We start from the raw sequence: 24,299 nt of genomic DNA, 5'->3' as shown, positions 1-24,299 counted from the left end.
TAACTCTAGACCTCATCATTTGGTTCCCTGATAGAAGGGAACCCCAAAACATAAAACTCATCAACATCAAGAATAATCAATCAACAAACATTAAGCACCTACTATATCCCAGGCACTGTCTTAATCTTCTTAACTCTTGACAATCTTGTTTCTAACACCACTACTTAGCTAAAATTGCTTTTTAAAAGTCACTTTTCTTCAGTCCCAATTCTAACTTTTCTGCATTATTCAATACCACAAACTTTATGATGTCTTCCTTGAAATACTCTTCCCTCTCTGTACCAATGTAAACCTAGTTCTCTTACCTTTCTCATTTGTTCTTTTTCTTTTGCTTATCATGCATACCTCCTCCCACCCTCTAAATAAAAGTTATCTTCTCTTACTACATGTCTGGCCCACCTCCTTTTCTAGCCATACTCCTCTTTGAAAATAATGCCCATGCTACTGATAGGGGTGAACTCTGAAAACTTTGTCCCCTTTAATCTGTAAAATAATCACTCTGAAAACTGTGTCCCCGTTGATCTGTAAAGAAGGGAGATTCTGAATCTCAAGCTCTCCTGGGAAGCATTATTTCCCCAGACAAGTTAAGTGGCCTCATTCAATTGGAAATCTTGGGCAAATCACCCCTCTACACACATTGATCTTTAGGGAGGCCAGCCCCTTTTCAGGAAATTCCAAATTCAGGAAGCCTTCAAAGTGATTTTCATTCAATTGGGAAATCTGGGTCTAATACTGAGTGGCTTGAAACCCCAAGTATCTAGGCCTAGGGGCATCGGCTTTCTTTTCAACTGGAAGCTTTAGCCTCAGATTTCTATAATGGAAAATTCTAAATTCCTTATTTTTGCAGAATGTCCAAAACAGGATTATGCCTTATCAAGGAACCTCTCTCTCCTGGCATAGCTGCCTGCCAGGACTCCTGCGCTGTGCAGAGACCCTCTTCTCAGTGCCAATAAACTTCCTTTTTTTGCCACTAATATTTTGGGTTCGTGAATTCTTTCACGTTGAACCTGCGCCAACTAGAAGGAAATTTCCACCACTCTCTGCACTGCCACTAGAACAGCACCACTACTTCGGTATACAATTTTTCAATTGCATTATTTTATAATAAGCCATTGATGTACAACTTACATATAACTGCACTGCCCTTTGGGCATTACAACTTTAATTTTTCAAGGCTGGAGTCTTCAATGATTTGTAGTCATAAAGTATCATCAAGAGTATATCAGAGATAAAAATAGATGGGATTTTGTTTAAGAGAGAATCTTAGAATCTTTGAAAGCACTCTGCAACTTACCAAGTTCAATCTACTCATTCTCTTCTTCCAATATAACTTTGGGCTCAGTTAAATTATCTAGGTATACTTATAGTGTCTGTCTAATATATTTGCATTAATAGACAAGTTCTACTGATTAAGCAACTGCATATCATAATCTGGACAAGTGGTATTCTTGGTTTTTTCTGTGTGGGTAGCTAAGCTAAATTCTTTCTTGTTGAGAAGGCTGTAGAGACATACATTTATGGACATGGTTAACATGGGGATTTCTTTTGCTAGACTATGTAGATATGCATTTAGAGATTTGTTTTTCAGGTTTGGTTAAATTTTTTTATTTGTTTAGTGGGAGAGGGAAGGGATGGGAGGATGAGATTCATCTTTTAAAATACTTATGTTAAAAAAAAAAAACTAAAAAAAGCGTTGATGCAGAGTGAAGCAAACACTTTATAGTAACACTATAGTAAAGAGAAACAACTTTTTAAAGACTTAAAAACTGTCATGAATATAATGCTATTTAATAAGGGGGCAGTTAAGATGGCACAGTGGATAGAGTTCTGGTCCTGAAGTCAGGGGGACAAGAATTCAAATCCTATCTCAGATACTTAACATTTCATTTGTGACCTCCACACAAGTCATTTAACCCCAACTACCTCGAAACAAAAAAACACAAAAAAACCACCCTGAATAAAATCAGGGTGCAGACTGAGACATACGTTTTGAAAACTCTGGACATTTTCTATAATCGTAGTATCAATAATGAGTCAGAGAAGACCTGAATTCAAATCCTACTTCAGGCATACCAGTCATATAATCCTAAATCCCTTCTCTCATTTTAAAAATATTTTATAACTTCTCTCAGCCTTAGTTTTATCACCTTTAAAATAGACATTATACTAATAGCACCAACTTCCTAGAGTTTATTTCTGAGACCAAATGAGAAGCGCTTTGCAAAACACTGTATAAATGTTAGTTGCTATTATAATTATATTATATTGCTTCTCCACCCCCAAGATAATACTGCTAAATTGCCCATTGATAGGTCTGATAGCTCCTTTGAAATTACTCATTTCATAATTACACGGCAGCTGTACCCCAGGAATATGAATACTTAAAGAACAGGAATATATGTCCCAAGTCTAAGAGTTAAGCCAAAACAAAAACAGAGAACAAGACTAGTTACTCTGAAATTAAAACACGACATCTCAAGTAAGGAATTTATTCAGTTTTCAAAAAGTATACTGTGAAAGAGAACTTAAAATATCTTGGGTATATTATATAAATATTGCTAAATTATTAAAAATAGTTATGTCAATAAATGAGACCAAAAGTGTGTTGATTTTTTAAAAATTAAACAAGGAAAAAATGAAGAAATGTGTAGCAGCAAGATAAAATCACATGTATGGCTCAAACCAAGACTAATATTTTAGAAATCATAAATTCAAAGTTCTTCTATACCTTAAAATGAAACATGCATATTTTTATCTATTTTCCCTAGAATAAGAGCTATTCCTTGAAGTTTGTTATAAATTTTATTACACAAAACTTCAAATCCCTTAAAGTTTAAAGGACTATATGGAAATGAAACAGGGTTTTCAATTGCTACAGCAACCTGAGTAGCAGCTTGAACAAACTAGTTAAATTCATCGATGTGTAGCTGGAATTCTGATCACTCTCTGAAAAACTGTCCAAGTGCAATCATTAAAACCACCACCATAGGCACATAACAAAAGAGGGTTCACATTTATATAAATTCCTCCCCTAAAGCAGAATGCAAGTGACCCCATGTTTATTACAGCTTCCACTTTCCCCTCTCCCTGACTTGCTCTGCCTTCAGCTAAAGTGAAAATTAAGGTGCAAGGAGTCTGAAAAAGTAGACATAGAAATCACAGAGTTCAGGTACAAGGAAAGGGCATCAAAATATCAGTTCCCAGAACTAATTCTTACATTGCTGCCAATATTGAATTACTTCATTGCAATTTATTTTTCCTATTTTAAAAAACAATGGAATGATAATGACAAGGTCATAAAAGGTCTCATTATTAACAGCAACAGCAGATGTGAGAGTAAAGGATTTTGTCTGAGGGAACAATACCTTTGTGCCAATCTTAGAAACAAATCCATAAATAAATTTAACAAATATTTTTCTAAGTTTGTGACCTGTTTTTACATGTCTAAAAATATAAAGATTTAATTTGACTCATTCCGATGAAAGACACAATGTTCTATTTAACATTCTATTTATTTGCTTCTCCAACTTTTCTAGGAATTATGGGAAAATATTAAAAGTGGCAGACACAAGTATAAATGATCAGAAAAAAAGTTAGGATACTACCGTTAAGTTTTTATACAAATAGTAAGATATAAATACATGGGGCAAAGTAATTTTGGTTTCTCTTCATTAAAGGTAAGCAACTGCCCTTATATTATAGGCAAGGACATTACACATTTTTTCATTTTAAAAATATTTTATAATTACTTTTAAAATGCTTGCTAATGCAACTGCCCAGAATGCAATTTCAATGGTGTTATGCATTGTGTTAACAAACTATATGGAAATTTGACTGTAAGACTCTTGTAAGGAAGAAATGATCCTTTAAACATTTATAAGAAATTTACATAGGAAAAAGGCTGCTTTTCAAATCAAATTTCACAAAAATACAATAGAGATATTTACTAAAAATCTCTGAGAAAAGTTTATGCAGGAAATATTGTAAAAAATCCTGGAACTTTATAGGAAGCAACAACAAAAAAATTCATTTATTTTAAAGACACAAATTACAATTATGTAAGTTCACTGAATGTGGATTTCTGCTGAATTATGAATTTTCAGTTTTATGAAAGAAAACTAGAAGCACAGGAGAGGAGAAAATGCTGAGTTTGGAATCAAGGCTTGAGTTTTCCATGCAATGTGTGCCAAGCCATTTAACCCTTCAGTGCCTTAGTGGCAGCATTAATAAAACAAAGATTAGAAAATGCTGAAAGATTCTTTCCAACTCCAAATGAATATCTCTGATACAGAAAAAAAATTATTAATATGTAAAACAATACTCATGATATTTCTCAGTACTTATGAAAGCTTTTTTTTTTCTTTTTTAAAGAAGCCAGTCTTTCTCACAAACATGAGCAAGCATGATTAAAAGGTCATGGAATAACACCTTTAAGTGTTTTTTTGTTTTTTGTTTTTTGTTTTTTTTTATTTAATAGCCTTTTATTTACAGGTTATATGCATGGGTAACTTTACAGCATTAACAATTGCCAAACCTTTTGTTCCAATTTTTCACCTCTTACCCCCCACCCCCTCCCCTAGATGGCAGGATGAGCAGTAGATGTTAAATACATTAAAATATAAATTAGATACTAAGTGTTATTTTTGAAAAGAGAAGACTGAAGACAAAAACCTCCAGGTTGTATAGTACCAGGGATTGAGGGAGGGGAACAAAATCACATCCTCCTCAAATATCAAATGGTGTTCTTTTAAATGCTCAGTCAAGTAAAATATACCTCACCAGATTATAAATTTTCAAATTTACTTAGTTCTAAGATGACGGGTTTTTTCTAAGATAAATGGTTTTTCTTGTTCTAGGCCATCTAAAGAAAGTTTTACAACAATTTTAAGAACTGCCGCTTCAATTTTGTTTTATTTATGACTTTGTCCAATTCCTAAACTCACAAAGAAGAAAAAACACAAATTGCAACACAAAGAAAAGCTCTTCAGGAAGATGAGTCAATATAAAGATTCAAAGACTTCTGCTATAATCAAACTGCCAAATGTCTAAAAACAAAACAACTTACACTAAATCTCAAGCAAGATTACTCAAATTTCAAGAAGTTAAAATCAATTCCAGATTTCATCTCAACAGGCATTAATATCCCAGAAGGAATCTTATTTGTCAAACCATTCACATAAAGACCTACCAACATCACATACAACAACCATTCAGCCTAAACTATACTCCCAAACAAATGTAAAAACACAAAAACATTCCACATAGATTTTCACACTTCTCCATCACACTTTTTTACTCAATTATATAAATATGGATCTTTCCAACAGCAGCAGCACTTTCTACAAAGTTATTTACCTTGTCCAGGCCTTACAGTTGCAGCTGTTCCTAAAGATGATGGCTCAAGCTCCTGTTAATTACAGAAAGTTGTAAGTATTTTGCTATACAGTATATTTTATAATAAATGATTACTGCTATCAGGTTCCTACCTTTGCCTTCCTTGATTCTGGATCAAACCTTTCAAGAATTAATTTAGCATTCTTGTAAGTTTCTTTTTCCATGACTTCCTCAAGCTGTGAACAAAAATTTCCACAGGTTATCATTTTAAAATTTTAACTGCTTACAAATTATAATTTCAAAAGTTTAATTTAAAATCTGTTAAGGTGCAAAGTTCAGTGAAAACTAAAAATACATCACACAATATATCTAGACAGTACTGAAAGACTTCCTATGTTCAAAGGAAATAAAATTTAGATTTTATAATACTTTCTAACCTCTAATGTGCTACTTGTATTTTAGAGCTTTATTGGAAAGAACCACCAAATATTACTAATTGTTTACATATAATGAGAAGAATAATTACATGCACCAACTTCAATAATGGAATGTGCAAAAATCTATCAGCCATCATTATTGGAAGTTATTAGACATGACAAGCAAATGACAGGCAATTCCTCAGATTTATTTCCTCATAGCACTTAATGCTATTAATTTAAAGAAGGTCGTTAGCCAAGTGCTTTACAGAATAAAGTCTCTGTGCCAATTAACTGCTGTCAGCATCGATTTTAGATTATTTATTAGCAAAAGCAATTAGCTTGCTGCAAATGCTATGAAAACTCACTAACTGGGAGAACAGCCATGGAATTTGCTCAAATGACTTTAAGGGCTAAATTCCTTTTTTTTACTGTTAGATTCAAGCAACTTCTGAAGAAGAAAAAAATGTACATGGTAAGAATTTAAATAAAAACATTTGCCGAGTTCTACACATATTTTAGGGGTTATAACTAGTTCATTCCATTATTACAGAGTTTATTTACAATGAATTCAGGTTTCTTTATAACTTAATACATGGCCTGAATATTAAAAGTAGTCACTTTAAAATAAATTTTTTAACAGTTAAAAGGTATTTATTAAAAAGTTTAACTTAGTATGCAGATGCTGTTATAATTAACATGCTGAATGAATAAAACACTTCTAAAAATCTTAACTCGATATCACCCTTTCAAATAACTACCATGACAACTTCTTAGATTCATCACACTTTACATGAATTCAAAAGGCCAAATGTATTGTAAACTACAACTCCAAGGATACTTTCTAAATTGTAAAAACAACTAAAAAGACAGTGCCTCAAGTTAATATACTTAACCACCCAATTCTGCATGTCAGAAACCCACTATATTAGTTGAGTGATTCCTTATCTTGCTTTCATGCATTCTCTTCCTCCAAAGAATAGTTTTTTATTTATTTTTACTTTTAAGTGCTTTATAGAATACTGCTGATGGTAAAAAATTTATCCCTACGCAAAGACAAAAAAAAATGAAAGCGCAACACACCTTCAAAAAGACTGAAAATCACTGATCAAGATAGATCAGAATTTTATTACTTAGGTATTAGAATACAAAGACAAAAATAACATAATTCCTGCCTCCAAAGAGCTTAGTGATACATTTTCACAAATAAATATAATACTGTATATACACAAGAAAAAAATACCCATTGATGGGGTGGTACTAGCAAATGGAGAGTATCAGGAAAGGCCTCTTGGAGGAAACTGCAATGGAGTCATGAGCCTTGAAGGGAACATAAGGGAACATACTTCAAAAAGGCAGAGAGGAGAGAGAAAAAGCATTTCATGCATGAGGGGGAGGGGGAAACAGACTGTATAAAGGCATTGAGGTGACATCTAGAAGTACATTATCAGGAAGCAGCAAATCTGGCTTGACAAAATCTAAGAGTGTAAGGGAGCAAGAAAGGCTGACAGCAATGGAAAGGGAGGGAAGAAATGGGTAGGTACCTAAGAGAGAGAAAACATACATAGATGGGGTATGAAGGAACAGGGAATGTTTCCCCAGAAAAAGGTGTTTTAGTCTAAGAAACTTACTGGAATTCTTTGTAAAGTCATTAAAACAGTCGGTTATCATATTCTTTCCAGGCACTGTGGTAACATTGATTTGAAGAAGACATAGAAAGGGGATGGGGATTTGTGATGAAATAACTACAGGAAAGGACAGTTGGCAAGATGCCCAAGCTGGTATCCTAATAAGATGGCTGGGACCTATAAAATATAGAGGGTCAAGGCTAGATTTCATTTATGCATCCCTCTAATCCACAACTAGGGCAATAAGGCAAGTCCCAAGGATGAATGAATTAACTATTGTGAATCAAAAGTTACAGAGCAAAAAGTCTTTTAAAGTTCATTTTAGAAATCAAAACAGCAATGGCTTAAGTTAAAAACTTATATAAATAGATGTTTATTTGTCCAATCATCCTGTTTGGAAGGCAAAGAATCCTAATGCTAGTTCTAGGGATCATAATCTGCAGGCAGAATAATTTTTGGCTATCAGGACAAGGATTACAGGAAGAAATTGCCTAGAAGTTTTTGTGATTATCATGGTCAACTAAATTTAGGGCCTAATTAGGCAATCCTGAGCTTTATTTGTAATCCCCACCTATAAGACGGATATAGGACAGAGCCTACTTTTTCACTCTGTCTTTTAGCAAACATACCAACTTTGAATGGGGGAGGTGTAATGATGTTCTACCAATGTCAACTACAACTGGCATCTACCAGTGTTCACATTATTCACTTCTACATCCTACTTCTCCATTCACTCAATTTTTGAATGAGCTTGTACTATGGATACAATATTTATTATTCTTTGTGCTAAGGTATATATAAAAGATATATAAACAGCGAATAACAATGTCAGGCAATGTGTGATTAAATTTCAAAAGTTTATACAATGTAATAAGATTACAGAAAAAGGAGAAAACAATGAGGGATAAGGAAGGAGTCAGCAAAGACTAGAAATAATAATAGCTATTATTATTACTTAAAAATTTTATAGTGCTTACTATGTACCACATACTATGCTAAATACGCACTTTACAAGTATAATCTCATTTGATCCTCATAAGCATCCTGGAAGGTATTTTTATTTTCCTCATTTTACAGATGAAGAAATTAAGGACAAAAGAGAGTAAATGACTTGTCCATGGTCACACAGCTAGGAAATATCTGAGTCAGAATATGAACTCTGATCTTCCTGACTAGGAAATTCAGTGCTCTCATGATTAATCACCTAACCTAGTGGTATAAGCTGTTAAGGAGTCTATCCTTACTTTTCATCCTTCCCTACACAGATCACACTGGTTTCCCTTCCTCCATTCCATGTTTTTGTCAATGCCCAACTCTTCCTCCCACTACTTCCCCCACTGGGATAAGAAGCCCAAGTTTCCTCAGTCTGAGTTCCCTCTTTCCAACAGTCTTTGGCTCAAGCACCTCCAGTCATCCTGACTCTTCCTATCTCAGACAGTAATGGGGCTACTTACAATACTTAAGGAAAAACAGATGGTCACCAACTACAATCCTTTTGGTAAAAAGAAAGATCGGTGAGCTTGAACATCTGTCCTAACACTATGACCTAAAGACTATCAAGTCTTGAACCCTAGAGACCCCCTAGGCTTTGACACTGTCAAGATATTTGGAGATATCCTGTTTCTCCTTCAACATTCTCACCCTCCTCCTTTTCTGCTTTCAAGTAAACAATGGCTAGCAGTGATACCTGGGACACATTTCCCCAATAGGTCCCTTTAAGGATCTAGCCCCTAAATATATCTGTCTCTCCCTTACTGGCCATAAAGGTAGAGGTTCTTTGGCCTCCCTTTAGCCAAAAGGGAGAAATGTCAAGATATTTGAAAACAACCGATTATCCAGAGCAAAGGCCCAGCAAGCAAGCAGGTTATGCCTTGAACTTGGCATAATGATCCTTGTGCTCTAGATGATCCTCACCTTCTGGATGATCTCAGTCTCAGCAAAATTGTTTCCCAAAAACATCACATGGTGAACAAACATGAAGTCCTACTATGAATCAAACCTGTGATATTGTTACTGTTACTTCTCAATGTCAGGAGTATAGCTCACTGCACAGCCATAGTTAAAAGTCACTGAGATCTCCCCATGCTATCTTGGGTCCCTCCCATTAGGGGCAGGGTTTCAGCACATGGGCGTTTGCTTGTAAGCTATTTTCCTCACTTGGAAATTAATTAAACTTCTGTTTGTATCCTGATTCTCCTGTTCTTAGCCTTCTCTGTTTGAGTTTGGCCACCACAAGTTGGAGGCCAATTCCAATCCAGTTGACAACATCCACTGAACCCCCTTACATGTGTTGTCTCCTCAGAGATAAGATGAACTTCTTGACAATTTTCTATCTATGGCTCCATTATATAAATAAGCATTGAATATAAATGCTTTTTACTTCTGTCATTCAGAAAAAACTTCATCTGAACCCTAACCTGGCAGGATATGGATAGGCTGAGAGAAGAAAGAAGGGAAGTCAAGACAAGGAGAACAGCAAAGAGGAAATGCTTAAAGTTGCCTAAGTTGAAAGTGTTCAGGAAAAATTGCTACTAGTTTTGGTAGGATCAAAAGGTTTATTATATTGGAAACTTGTGCAAAAAGATCTGGAGTCAGTATGAAGCTAGATAGTAAATGACCTTGAGATGCCAAGCTAAGATATGTGGGCTTCCTTCAGGAAGACAATGTGAACTATTTTCTAAAAGTTTTTTTTAAGAGTGTGAATGGAAAGGATGTCTTAAATACTATTTGATAGCAGCATGTACAATAAATGAAAAGTAAGTCTAAAGGCAGGGAGATCAGTGGTCATCTAAGAACTGGAAAGAGATAGGGATCTCAGAGACATTTTAGAAGAAAGATTCAACACAATTTGGTAGTAGATTGAAATGGAACGGGTTTTCAGAACAATGGTGGTATCACTAAAGTAGAAGAGGAAAGCTTATTCTGAGATGCCCTTTGGCAGTTAAGAGTAATGTGGGCTGTGTAATTCTGTCTAAAAGGCAGGCAATTAGTTATCATGAGAACTAGGTACTACTTTCAGTACCTAGAATTACTGTTCTTCTACCTAACTCACTTAGTATCCTTTGCTGAATCTTCATTCAAGTCATGCTCACAAACTAAAGAACCTTGTTCTGGGCTTTCTTCTCTTCTCCTTCAATACCATTTCATTTAGTGATCTCATTAGCTTCCAGAGGTTTAATTATCATCTCTATGCTAATGATTCACAAAATCTACTAATCCAGACATAAACTGTCTGCTGACCTCCAGTCTCACATATCCAACTGCCTCTTGAACAAGTGAATATCCTATAAAAACCTTTAATTCAACACCTACAAAACTGAACTCATGATCTTTTCTCCCAATTTTCCCCTCTTCCTAACTTCTCTATTACTGTTTAGAATAGCAACATCATCCTGATTATCCATATTTCTTTTCTTTCCTTTGATAGTTACCATCCTGATACAGATTGGTCTTCCTGCCACAAGTCTCTCCCCATTCTAGTTCATCCTCCATCCAGCTATCAAAGTTATCTTCTTAAAGCATGGTCCAAGCATGTCACACACACACACACACACACACACACACAGACACACACACACACACACTTCACTCCCACCAATTCAAAAAATTCCAGTGATTCCCTATCATCTCAAAGAAAAAATATAAAATTTTCTGTTTGGCATTCAAAGCCCTTTATAATCTTTGTCTCTTCCCTGTTTCCCATCCCTCTCCTCCGACCTTTCCATTCTACTTATACTTCATGTCACCTCACTTCAGGGCTATATGAGATGGCCCAGAATGAAGTAGGAGACCTAGGTATTTAACAGGTTCAAGTCTGACTGAGGTAACATCCAAACAGTGACTAAGGCTAGGATATAAATGAAGCAGAAATCCAATATGCTCACCTCCAGAGAGAGAACTATGGAAACTGAATGTGGATGAAAGCATACATAGTATTTTTACCTTTTAATGGTGGTTGTTTGCTTGTTTTTCCTTTCTTATGGTTTTTTTTCCCCTTTTGATCTAATTTTTCTTTGCAGGATGACAAATATGGAAATATGTTTAGAAGAATTGCATGTGTTTAACCTATAGGAGACTGATTGCTATCTTGGGGAGGAGGAAAGAGAGAAAAACTATATTTGCATGTATTGGGAAGGAGGAAAGGAGGGAAGGAAGGAAAAAAAGAAGAAGGAAGGGATGAAAGGAAGTAGGGAATCTAGTCAAAAACAAAAACAAAAAATGTATCAATCTGGAAGGGGAAGATCCTCAGGGTTTCTGACCAATACAATTTACATTCAGTCTGAGCCAATCACAGCCCAAACAATGACCAAATGAGGATGGGTCAGGAATCTATTATCTTCAGAAATTTCAGACCAAATGGTCACAGTTTGGGCCCTAATTGGCTCAATGTGATTATAAGCAGTAATTGTTTCTGACTGGGACAGAACTCCCTAAGGTCTTTCCCTCCCAGATGGACTTTTTTTTTTTTTTTTTTGGATAAAAGAGGTCATTCTCCATTTTACTTCTTAGAGGTGGAATGATACGGAGAAAGGAGAGAAGATAACAAAAAGAAAAAGGAGGGCGTAGTCACTAAAGCATCTTTTTTTTAAAAAAATCCACAAAAGAAGAATCACAGGCAAGATGAGACAACTTTGAAAGTTATGATCAATTTATTATATTTTTAAAAGAAAAACAATGTTCAACCTTTTTTTCTCCTAGTTACACTCTGTACATGAAAATAACAAATTTACCTGGTGTTTAACTTCAGATTTTTTACAAAATGCTTCCTATGTTTGGAATGCTATCATCACACTCTTTAAGCTTAATACAAAAACTACCTTCTCTATGAAGCTTTTTCTAAAACAATGTCCCAGCTCTCCACCACCACCATCAATAAGAGTTAACCTTTAAATACAATATTATAAGATCTTCCAAATGCTTTACTCACATTTTAATTCATTTGTTCCTCAAAATAACCCTATGGAGTAGAAACTAATGATATTTGTTGTTTGCTATTGCTGTTCAGTTGTGTTCTATTTTTTTACGACCCCATGGACCATAGCACTTCCATATTCAACTCTCTCTCTAAATTTGTTCATGTTCACTCTTTTCATGACATTATCTATCCATCTCATCTTCTGCTGATCCCTTTTCCTTTTGATGTAAATCTTTCCCAAAATCGGTCTTTTCCATTTTCTCATTATGCGACCAAAATATTAAAGCTGTAACTTCAGTATTTGACCTTCCAGTGAATAGCCTAAATTAATTAAATATTAACTGATTTATCTGCTTACAGTTCAAGGGACTCTCAAAAGTCTTCTCTAGCACCATAATTTGAAAGTGTCCATTCTATTCCAATTCTTACAGCCATACATTGCTATTGGAAAAACCATAGATTCAACTACACAGACCTTTATCAACAAGGTAATCTCTCTGCTTTTTATAGTTTGCCATAACTTTCCTTCCAAGAAACAAGCATCTTTTAATTCCATGGCCACAGTTACCATATGCAGTGATCTCTGAGCCCAAGAATACAAAATCTGGCATTGCTTCCCTCCCCTTCTATTTGCCAGGATGGGACCAGTTGTCTAGATATTAGGTTTGAGATTTTTTTTCCTGATGTTAAGCTTTAAGTCAGCTTTTATACCCTTCTCTTTCACCTCATTAAGAGGCTTAATTCTTCTTCCCTTTTTGCCACCAGAGTAGTATAATCTGCATATTTCAGACCATTGATATTTCTCCTGATAACCTTGACTCCAGTTTTGATTCATCCAGCTCAGTATTTTGCATTCCCATATAAGGAAAATCAAAAAGTTAATTTCACATACCCATGGCTACACAGCTAGTATGCAAACCAGGTCTCTGCTGACTTCAGGACCAGAAGTAATTCCATGGACTAATAATAACCTTTCCTTTCTCAGACTTCAAAAAGCCACCTCTTGCCAACTAATGACTTACTTTATTATGGTTATTTTATATGCATGTTATAGTGAAGAGAGAAAGTTAGAAAGGCAAAAATAGAAATATGCTATCTTCAAGCCAAACAGAAGATATCCATTATAGACATAATTTGAGAGCCCAATATCCAGACCTTTGCACAAGCTCCAAAATTGAGATGGTTATTCCCTGGCCAGGCCCTGCCCTACTATCTCACCCTCCCCTAGATACAAGTAGTCTTAACCAATCCAAGACCAATGTTTATAATTCTATTTCACCCCAATGGCATCCCCAACTGAATCTGTTGAGAACAACTTTCCATCACTTAAACAGGGTGACATAATTATCAGTTATGGCCCTAAGCAAAACAAAGCTACAAATAAATTAAGGAGAATAAGGATTGGGAAAAAGTCACTAAATTTGGCAATTGGGAAATCCTCTCCATCTCTTGTCCATTTTGAATTTCTCTGTTTACTAGAATTTGGGCTAATTCTCCTTGTTTCCTACAACTATGCCCAGGGCTTTTTCCCTAACTTAAAAAAAAAAACCTCTCATTTGACCTCAAGTTATCATTCTTTACCTCTTCTCCCTTTTGCAGGCTAAATAAACTGTTTCCATTTCCTCTCTTCTCAAATCATTTCTTAGCTCTTAGCAATTTGGTTTTTCTACTTGACTTACAACTGCGTTCCATAAAGCTGTTAATGATCTCTCAAATACACTCAAATCTCTCAACTTTCCTGCAGCATTTAATACTTCTAAACTCCTTCCCCTTCTGTATGCATTCCTATCTGTGTTTTGGTAATACTGCTACCCCTCTTAATTCTCCTCCTGCTGATCTCACTGCTCCTTCTCAATCTCCTTTGCTAATCCACAATTCACTACTTACTTACTATGGGTGTACATGAAAGTTTCAGATCTGAACCCTCTTCTCTCTCCAGGTGCTTTCTTGGTAACTTCATAAACCCAATATCAGTTCAATTATCTCTATACAGAGGAATACCATGTCAATATATCCAGCTCTAATTTCCATCTAGACTCCAATCCTTCATGAAAATTTTGAAATGTATATCTCATAATAATCTCACATAAAAACATTTCTAAAAGAAAACTTATCTTTCTCCTTAAAGCCACATGCCTTCCAAACTTTTCTATTTAAAGTTAAACACTTCACCATGCTTCGAAGGAACCCAGCGTTGCAAACTTGGGAGTTTTTACTCTTTAATTTCCCTCTCTCCATATATACAGTGACTTTGCAAATTTTGTCAGAGAATCATACAATCACAAAACCTTAAAGCTGGATGGGATGTAAGTAATAATCGAGACCAATCCATCATACATGAAAAGAATCTCCATGCCCAACAAATACTTTATCTAGTCTCTGCCTTAGGACTTCCAAAGAAGAACTTACTATTCTCTCATAGAAGCCATTCTATTTTTGGACAATTCATATGCTTAGAAAGTAGTCCTGATATCAAGCCCAAATTTCCTTTTTTTTTTTTTTTTTTTTTTTTTTTAAACCATTTTTACCCATTGCTCCTGGTTCTTCTCTCTGGAGAAAAATATAACAAATTTAATCCCTACTCCATAGGACAGTCCTCCAAATACCTAAAAAAAAAGCTCTCATGTAGCTCTCCAGGCCTTCTCTTCTTTAGGTTAAATGTCATTCTATCAACATATCCTCATTTCGTGGGCTCATTCACAAAGGTCATTCACCAGTCTGGTTATAGTTTCTAACTGATCAATGACCATTTTATACTTGTACTACCCAGAACTGAACACAATATTCAAGGTAATATCAGATGAGATTAAAGTATAGTGGAGTTATTATTTCCCTATTTCTAGAAATTATACTTCTCTTAATGGAACCTAAGATCACTTAGTGGGTAACCACATCACATTAACTCATACTGAACTTGCAGTCCACTGAAAGAAATCAGATTTTTTTCTAGAATATATACTGGCTAACCATGCCTCTACCATTTTGTAGTTGGGAAGTTGATTTTCTACATCTACACATAACAATCAATTGTTTTTTCCTATGGATTTTTATCCAGTGTTCCAAACCGTCAAGATATTTTTGGATCCTCTTAAATAATGTATTGGTTAGCCTACCAAGATTTCTATTATCTACAGACTTGGATAGCATGACACCTATGCCTTTATCCAAATTATCGGCAAAAACATTAAATGTTAACTCACACAGGGACCAAGTACAGATTCCTAGAATACTCTACTGAAACCAATTGCCATTTTAGCACTAAATAATTAACAACTATGTTTTGAATATAGTCATCCAACTATTTCTGAATCTATTTCATTATATTAATTGTCTAGATCAAGAGTTGGCAAACTATGATCCATGGGCCAAAACTCAACCACCTATATGAATGTTATGGAATATTATTGTTCTGTAAGAAATGACCAGCAGGATGAATACAGAGAGGATTGGCAAGACTTACATGAACTGATGCTGAGTAAAATGAGCAGAACTACGAGATCATTATATACCTCAACAACGATACTGTATGAGGATGTATTCTGATGGAAGTGGATTTCTTTGACAAAGAGAAGATCTAACTCGGTTTCAATTGATCAATGATGGACAGAAGCAGCTACACACAAAGAAAGAACACTGGGAAATGAATGTAAACTGTTTGCATTTTTATTTTTCTTCCCAGGTTATTTTTACCTTCTGAATCCAATTCTTCCTGTGCAACAAGAGAACTGTTCGTTTCTGCATACATATATTGTATCTAGTATACACTGTGACATATTTAACTTGTATAGGACTGCTTGCCATCTGGGGGAGGGGGTGAAGAGAGGGAGGGGAAAAGTCAGAACAGAAGTGAATGCAAAGGATAATGTTGTAAAAAGAAATTACCCAGGCATGGGGTCTGTCAATAAAAAGTTATAATAAAAATAAATAAATGAAAACTCAACCACCACCTGCTTTTGTATGCCCATGAGCTAAAACTATATTTTAAAAACTGTTAACCATTTATATGGTGTTTATTTAACCCCTAGTCTAGTCTACCTAAATTTTTTTCTATTACTCTATCAAAACTTTTGCTAAAATCTAGGTAAAGTATATCATCAGCATTCCCTATCTCAACCATACAAAATTTTATAAACCTCATCTTATTACATTAAGTCTCCTATATCATATCCATCACTTAAATGAAGACCTTTCCTCATTTTACTGAGAAAATAGAAGCTGTCTGACTTGGATTCATTTTCTTCCATTCTCTTAATCTCAAAAGCCCTTGACATCATGTCCCTCTTTTTCCTCAGTTTCTGACAATAAAGTGATCCTTCTCCTTGCAAAAACCAATTCTTTTACATGTCTTTGATTCCCATCCCCTATTACCATCAGCTAATTATGCTGACCATTCACTATCTCTAATCTTCAATCTCTTCGTATTTACTTGTTTTCTACCTGTTGCTCTCCAACATGCTCAGAAATGTGCTGGAACCACTCATGCCAATATGCAAAACTCAATTGTTAACACTTCAGTATGAACAATTACATTCCAAAATAGGCAAACAAAAATCAGAACTTATTATTTTGTTGGATATCTACTTGCTGCCTTTTGCAATTTGATTTCCACTTACCCAACTAAAACTACTCTCTCCAAAATTACGAACAATCTATTAATTGTCAAATCTGAGGGAATTTTCCCAATCCTAATTTCTTTATAAATATTTCTACATTACTTTGATAATCTCCTTAGTCTAGGGCTCAAGAGGATTGGCCTCATTGTTTTGCTATGGTGTTTAATTCAAGTAAAGATAACTTCACATATATATATTGCTGTAAAACTAGGATGGCATTTCAGCATACTTTAAATGGCCCTTAATGGGGTTTATTTCTTTCAAAGTTAATTTCAGAGTTAGTTTTCTCATGTAGGCTACAACATACATTTTGAGCTACAGTATAAATCAGTTGTTATCTACTTTGTTCTATCATTTATTCACCACTTGGTTGTTTCATGCATGTGTCCTGTTTTTCACCTAACTAAATGATAAGCTCATGAGAATAGTGAGGTCTTTTCACTTCTTTTGTGTCCTCCACAATAGAAATTGCTGAATAGTTACAATAAAAAAGCTATTATTGTTATACTAAAATATTAGAACACAATTATAGAAAACACCTCAATTTGTTTTTCTGAGAGGGAACAGATTTGTTCACACTATCTTCTGTCTGGCTTAGATCCAATCATCTGCAACATACGAAATTGACAGGGATTAGGGGGTTTGGGCAAAAATGTGGCACAGGTAGAGATTGGGGGTTTAGTCTATTCCCATAGACTTGTGTAAAATTAAATAGTCTTGGCATACACTGGGATTAAAATCTAACACTGGATCTGTATCCCAAAGAGATCATAAAAAGGGGGAAAGGACACACGTGCAAAAATGTTTGTTGCAACCCTTTTTTTTATAGTGGCAAAGAATTGAAAATTGAGTGCATGCCCATCAATTGGGGAAAGGTTGAATAAATTATGGTTTATGAATATAATGGATGATGAGAAATCAGAATGATTGAGCAGACTGATTTCAGAAAAGCTGAAACGACTTACATGAACTGATGGTGAATGAAGTGATCAGAACTAGAAGAACACTGTACACAGTAACAGCAAGATCATGATCAACTATAGTTGATAATTAGCTTAACTCTTCTCAACAATACACTGATCCAAGATAATTCCAATAGACTTAGGATGAAAAATGTCATCTCCACAGAAAGAACAGGAGCTGAATGTAGATCAAAGCATACAATACACATTTGTGTTTATTTGTATGTTCTTTCTTTCTCATGGTTTTTCCCTTGTTTTGCTTTGTTTTCTACAACATGACTAATAAGGAAATATCTTTAAAATAATTGTGTGTGTGTGTGTGTGTGTGTGTGTGTGTGTGTGTGTGTGTATCCTGTAACAGACTGCTTGCTATCCTGGGAAGAAGGGAAGTAAAGGAGGGAGAAAAAAAATCGGAAGCCAAAATCTTATAAAAATGAATGTTGAAAACTATCTTTACATGTAATTGGAAAACAAAATAATATTGCAATGGGGGGAAAAAAAACTAAAGTTGATAACTTAAAAGATGCAGCTTAGTATAATGGAAAGACTTAATGATGAACATGACCTGAGTTTCAATCCCATTCCTGGTATTTACTGGAACTATGAACACACAGAAGTTAGCTAATCTCTCTAAGTTTCATTTTTTTCATAAGATGTATTTAATACCCATAGAACCCATCTTACCAGATTGTCTGAAGCTGAAACAAGATAAAGTACTGTATAAATATCAATTATTATGATGATCAGGGACATACTCTAATGAAATTAGCTAATCAACTATAGCAATCTTTGAGAGCAAGGACTGAGTCTTATATTTAAACTAGAGAAATCTCTCAATGGAAAGACCAATACAATTATATCTTAACTGACCTTCAAAAAGTTAACTTTGAGACAATAATTACAAAATCAAAGAATTACCTAAAATGGTGAAGATACAATAAAAATTTATTTGCTTCAGGAAGCAAAAAGTACTCCCATAATAAATATTTATTGAAGAACAAACTAGATTACATAGACTTAGACTTGCAAAGGAAAATGCTTCAGAGAAACAAATGACAAATGGAAATAAATACTATGGTCTTATATATGTGTATATGAGCATATATATATGTATACTCAATATCTGTGTGTGTGTGTGTGTGTATGTGTGTGTGTGTGTGTGTGTGTGTGTGTGTTTATCCAGACTTAATTGTAACCTTGGCAGGGAGGACATAGTGAGGGGGAGATAAAGTAAAAATTGCATAGAAAACAAATCTACAAAGAAGAAAAAATAAACTGATCTTGGCTATACAAAATGGATCAAAAAGAGGTATTCTCACGCAGTGTATTTTCCAGATAAATGAAAATTAACTTGAATTATTTGTTTTACCCTTTTAATGGAAGGCTTCCAAGCCATGGTATACAGAATGCAATTTAATCTTTGATGTCATACCTCTCCCAGTATCACAACACCAAAGCACCTAAACCTTATAGACCCCCCAGAACTAGATCTGAAAACAGCAGTACAAAATAGCCTGAAGTTTGGAACAGTGCCTTTCCACTCTCAGGTAAACAAAGGCTAATTTTAACATAAAGTCCAAGTCAAGATATAAGTTATAAATATGAATAGATAACAAAAAAAGAATGTGACCATAACAATCTATTATAGTGGCATGGAAGATCAAAACAAACCCAGAAGAAGATAAAAATGTAAAAAGTTACCAAAAGCCTCAAATAAAAATGTTAATTGGACCCATTAAGTTCAACAAGAATTATTGGGAGAGTTAAAGAAAAAAAAAAGCAATGGAAAAAAATTGGAAAAGAAATGAGAATGTTAATGCTAGGAAATTATGAAAAGAGAATTAACACTTTGGTAAAAGAGATATAAAAAATGCTCAAGAAAATAAACCTTAAAAAGCTAAATAGCAAAGCAATTACAATAGACTTTTGAGGGAAAGAGCCATCTGAATCCAGATTTGTATCTGAATGTGTATCAAAGTGTAGTATTTTAACCTTTTGTTGTTATTTGCTTGTTTTCATTCATGTTTTTTTTTCCCTTTTGATCTGACTTTTCTTGCTCAGCATGACAAATATGGAAATGTTTAGAAGAATTGTATGTGTAATCTATATTGGATCACTTGTTGTTTAAGGGAGAAGGGAAAGGAGGAAAGGAGGAGAAAAATTTGGAACATAAGGTTTTGCAAAGATGAATGCTGAAAACTACTTTTGCAGGTAATTTGAAAAACAAAATACTATTTTGAAGAAAGTACAACAGATCAAATAGAAAAGGAGGAACAAAAGATCACTTAAAAAAAAACTCCTCAAAAAGTAGAATTGACCAAATAGGAAAAGTTTCCAAAATTCACTTAAAATAATTCCTTAAAAATTAGATTTGGACAAGTGGAAATTAGTGGCTCCATCACAAAACATCAAGAAACAATAAAGTCAAACATGAAAAAGAATAAAAGAAAATATGAAATATTTCATTGGAAAAACAAGAAATTTGGAAAAAGCAACAAGGACAGGTAATTTAAGATTTATTGGTCTACCTGAATCAAAGGAAGATCAAAGAGTTTAGATATTATATTTCAAGAAATTATCAAGAAAAAATGCTTCAATAGCTTATAAGTAGGGGATATAATAGAAATTAGAAGAATCTACCAATCACCTCCTGAGATATCAAAATGAAGAATCCCAGATAAATTTATTTAAATTTTACTTATAACCAAAATCCAGAACTCCCAGGTCAAGGAGAAATTATTACAAGCAGCCTGAAAGAAACATTCAAATATTGTGGAACCACAATTAGGATTCACACAAAATTCAGTAGCTTCCATATTAAAGGAACATAGGGGTTTGGAATATGATATTTTAGAAGGCAAAGAAGTTAGTATTACAACCAAGAATCATTTACTCAGGAAAACTGAGTATAATCCTTTGGGGGGGAGGGGAGGGGAAGGAGCAAGGGAAATGGATATTTAATGAAATAGAGACCTTTCAAGCATTCCCAATGAAGAGAACAGCTTGAATAGAAAACTCTAATATTCAAACAAGACTCAAGAGAAGCATAAAAAGATAAACATGAAAATATAATCATAAGAGACTCAAAATTAAACTATTTACATTCTAGTAAGGGAAAAATGAGGTACATCATTCCTAAGATCTTTATCATTATTAAAGCAGTTTACAAGGTCAGAGGATAGGGGTGTGAGCTGATTATGTTAGAATGATCTCCCAAAAAAATGAAGGGGAAGAGAAAAAAGGATGTACTGGGAGAAGGTAGAGGTAGAATGGAGATATTTTTCTTCCATAAGGTACACAAAGAAGAGCTCTTACAATGGAAGGAAAATGGGGGATGAGAAGATAGACACAGGGAATGCTTGAATCTCTCATTAATATCAGTTCAAATTAAGGAACACATACATACAGAGTTGTTTATAGAAATGTAACTTATCTAATAGGGAAATAGTGAAGGAAGAAAAAGAGGAGAGGTGGATAGGGAATGAGAAAAGAGAGGGTAGATTAAGGGAAGCAGTGGTTAGAAGCAAAACAGATTTTTTGTGGAGACAGAATAAAAAAAGAAAAGAATAGGAGATAATGGGATAGAGGGAAATACACAGCTAGTAATCACAACTGTGAATGTGAATGGGATGAGCTGACCCATAAAATGGAAGCAAACTGTATTAGAAATCCAACAAGAGACACACTTAAAACAGAAAAACAAAAAGAATTATAATAAAGGGCTAGAGCAGAATCCAATATGCTTCAACTCCATATAAAAAAGTAGGGAGAGCAATCATAATCCAGGACAAAGCAAAAGCAAAAACAGACCAAATCACAAGAAATAATCAGAACTACATTTTGCTAAAACATATAATAGACAAATGAAGTAATATAAAAAATTCGTATAGCAAGTTTCTCTGATAAAGACTATTTCTCAAATATACTGAGTATAGAATTGAGTCAAATTTATGAAAATAAGAGGCATTCCCAATTGATAAGTGGTCAAAAAATATGAACAGGCAGCTTTCTAAAGAAAAAAATCAAAGCTATATACAAAGTCATATGCAAAAATGTTCTAAATCACTATTGATTAAAGAAATGCAAATTAAAATAATGCTGAGATACTACTTTACAACAATCAGAAAAGACAATGCTGAAGGCGATGGGTGTGAAAAGTACACTAATGAACTATTAAAAGTTGTGAAATGTCCAAGAATTCTGTAGAACAATTTGGAGCTATGACAAAGGACTAGAAAGCTATGCATATCAAAGTTATGCATATCCCTTGAATAGGGATGTCCCATATCCCTAGGTCTGTATCCCAAAGAAATCAAAGAAAAAGAAAAAGGACTCAAATGTATGTATACACACACATACATACAAACACACACACTATGGCAATTCTTTTTGTAGTGGCAAAAAATTGGAAATCAAAGGGATGCTTATCAGTTGGGAAATGACTTAACAAGTTGTGGTATATGATTGTGATGGACTACTATTGTGTAATAAGAAATGAAGAGGTGGATGGTTCAGAAAAACATGGCAAGGCCTATATGAACTATAGCAAAAAGCAGTGAAAAGAGCTGGAAAATAAATGCACACTAGAAAATCATGTTATAATGATGATCAACTGTGAAAGATTTATCTAGTTGATCAATACAATGAGGCAAGACAATTCCAAAGGATTTATTATGAAAAAATGCTATCTACCTCCAGAGAGAGAAAACTGATGAATTCTGAATATGAAATGAAATATAATTTTCTCTCTATTTTTCTTCCTTTTGGGGGAAATATGGCTAACATGGAAATGTTCTCCATAATTTCACACGTATAGTTTTTTTAATTAAAGCTTTTTAATTTTCAAAAGACATGCATGGATAATTTTTCAACATTAACCCCTGCAAAACCTTGGGCTAGATCCAATGTCATCCCCCCTTCCACCTACCTCCTTAGCAAGTAATCTAATATATGTTAAACATGGTAAAAATATATGTTAAATCCACTATATGCATACACATAAATGAAATCAAAAAGGAAAAAAAATAAGAAAATAAAATGCAAGCAAACAACAACAAAAAGAATGACAATACTATGTTGTGATCTACTTTCAGTTCCCACAGTCCCCTGATGGCTCTCTTCCCATCACAAAATCATTGGAAATGGCCTAAATGATCTCACTGTTGAAAAGAGCCACATCCATCAGAATTGATCATCATATAATTTTGCTGTTGCAATGTACAATGATCTCCTGGTTCTGCTCATTTCACTTAGCCTCAGTTCATGTAAGTCTCTTCAAGTCTCTCAGAAATCATCCTGCTGATTGTTTCTTATAGAACAATAATATTCCATAACATTTCTATACTATAACTTATTCAGCCATTCTCCAACTGATGAGCATCCACTCAGTTTCCAGATTCTTGTCACTCAAAAAAAGACTGCCACAAACATTTTTGCACTCACATGCATAACTGATATATTGCTTGATAGTGGAGGAAAGGATAAGAGGGAAAAAGAGAATATGAAACTAAAAAATTAAAAATATAAGAATGCTAAAAAAAATATTTTTAATAGTCACCTAGTAGCATAGTATCTAGCTTGCTAGGTCTGCAGTCCAGCCTCAGAAACTCACTAACTGTGTGACCAAAGGAAAGTCATTCAACCTCTATTTCCCTCAATTTTCTCAACTATAAAAATGGAAATAATAATAATACATACTTTGGAGAAAAAAAAAAAAACGAAAAGCTTTGCTATGATGCTTCAATGGCTATTAGGTATTTTAAAACTGTTTAATTCTTAATAAATTCCTCCAAAACTCTTTTACCATTGTTTCTTCTCAATCTTAGTTTGTGGACCATTTTGTTCTTTACTTTTACTTCTTATTCCTATCATTGAAGCTGTTTCTCATCACTGTCATCACTTTTTACTCATGGCCACTATTTCTCATTTCCACTATTGGCTTCCTTGTTATCTCAGCTTCTTTCTTCTTCCCAGTCTTATCCCTCACTTTTTTCCTGAAGTATCCCTGCCTTGGAACCTACAGAGTTTGGCTTTGACAGGTACCACTAAACAACAAGAGTACTTCCTTCTTATGGTCCAACAGACCCATCATATTATAGCTTCTGAATCTGAATTTAATCACTGGCAAATCTGAGTATAGATCAGATCATTTGTTGACTATAAAACAATTGCCATTATCCATACTACAACACAGCTTTATTAAAGGAAAGAAATTAATAAACTTTTATAATTAAGTATTATAAGAGGCATTGTGGTATAATAGAAAGCTGGTCTCAGCACCAGGAAGACCTGGATTCAAGCTATCTCGCTGATACATACTGGGACCAGTATGTGTGGGCAAATCAATTAATCTCGAAATATTCCTAAGAAATTCTCTAAGACTTAAATTTCAGAGAAGGTGCCAATTGACACTAGGAGAGCAGGTCCAAAAA

At 34.3% G+C, this 24,299-nt stretch overlaps 1 protein-coding gene across 4 annotated transcripts in view; it reads right to left on the bottom strand.

The window, feature by feature from the left end:
• The window catches only part of LNPK (lunapark, ER junction formation factor), an 86,256-nt gene that overhangs the window by 25,635 nt on the left and 36,322 nt on the right, over window positions 1-24,299 (bottom strand). For all 4 annotated transcript variants that reach the window (XM_003763991.4, XM_012544836.3, XM_012544835.3 and 1 more), the window contains exons 7-8: window positions 5,487-5,570; window positions 5,356-5,407 (exon numbers count right to left, since the gene is read on the bottom strand). In XM_003763991.4, the coding sequence (XP_003764039.1) occupies window positions 5,356-5,407; window positions 5,487-5,570 (136 nt within the window). The remainder of the gene's footprint in view (window positions 1-5,355; window positions 5,408-5,486; window positions 5,571-24,299) is intronic.

Source organism: Sarcophilus harrisii, chromosome 3 (assembly GCF_902635505.1).
Source record: "Sarcophilus harrisii chromosome 3, mSarHar1.11, whole genome shotgun sequence".
In the NCBI taxonomy this organism is placed as follows: Eukaryota; Metazoa; Chordata; class Mammalia; order Dasyuromorphia; family Dasyuridae; genus Sarcophilus; species Sarcophilus harrisii.
The sequence above is the reverse complement of the archived record's forward strand: the minus strand, read 5'-3'. Positions and strand labels throughout refer to the sequence as shown.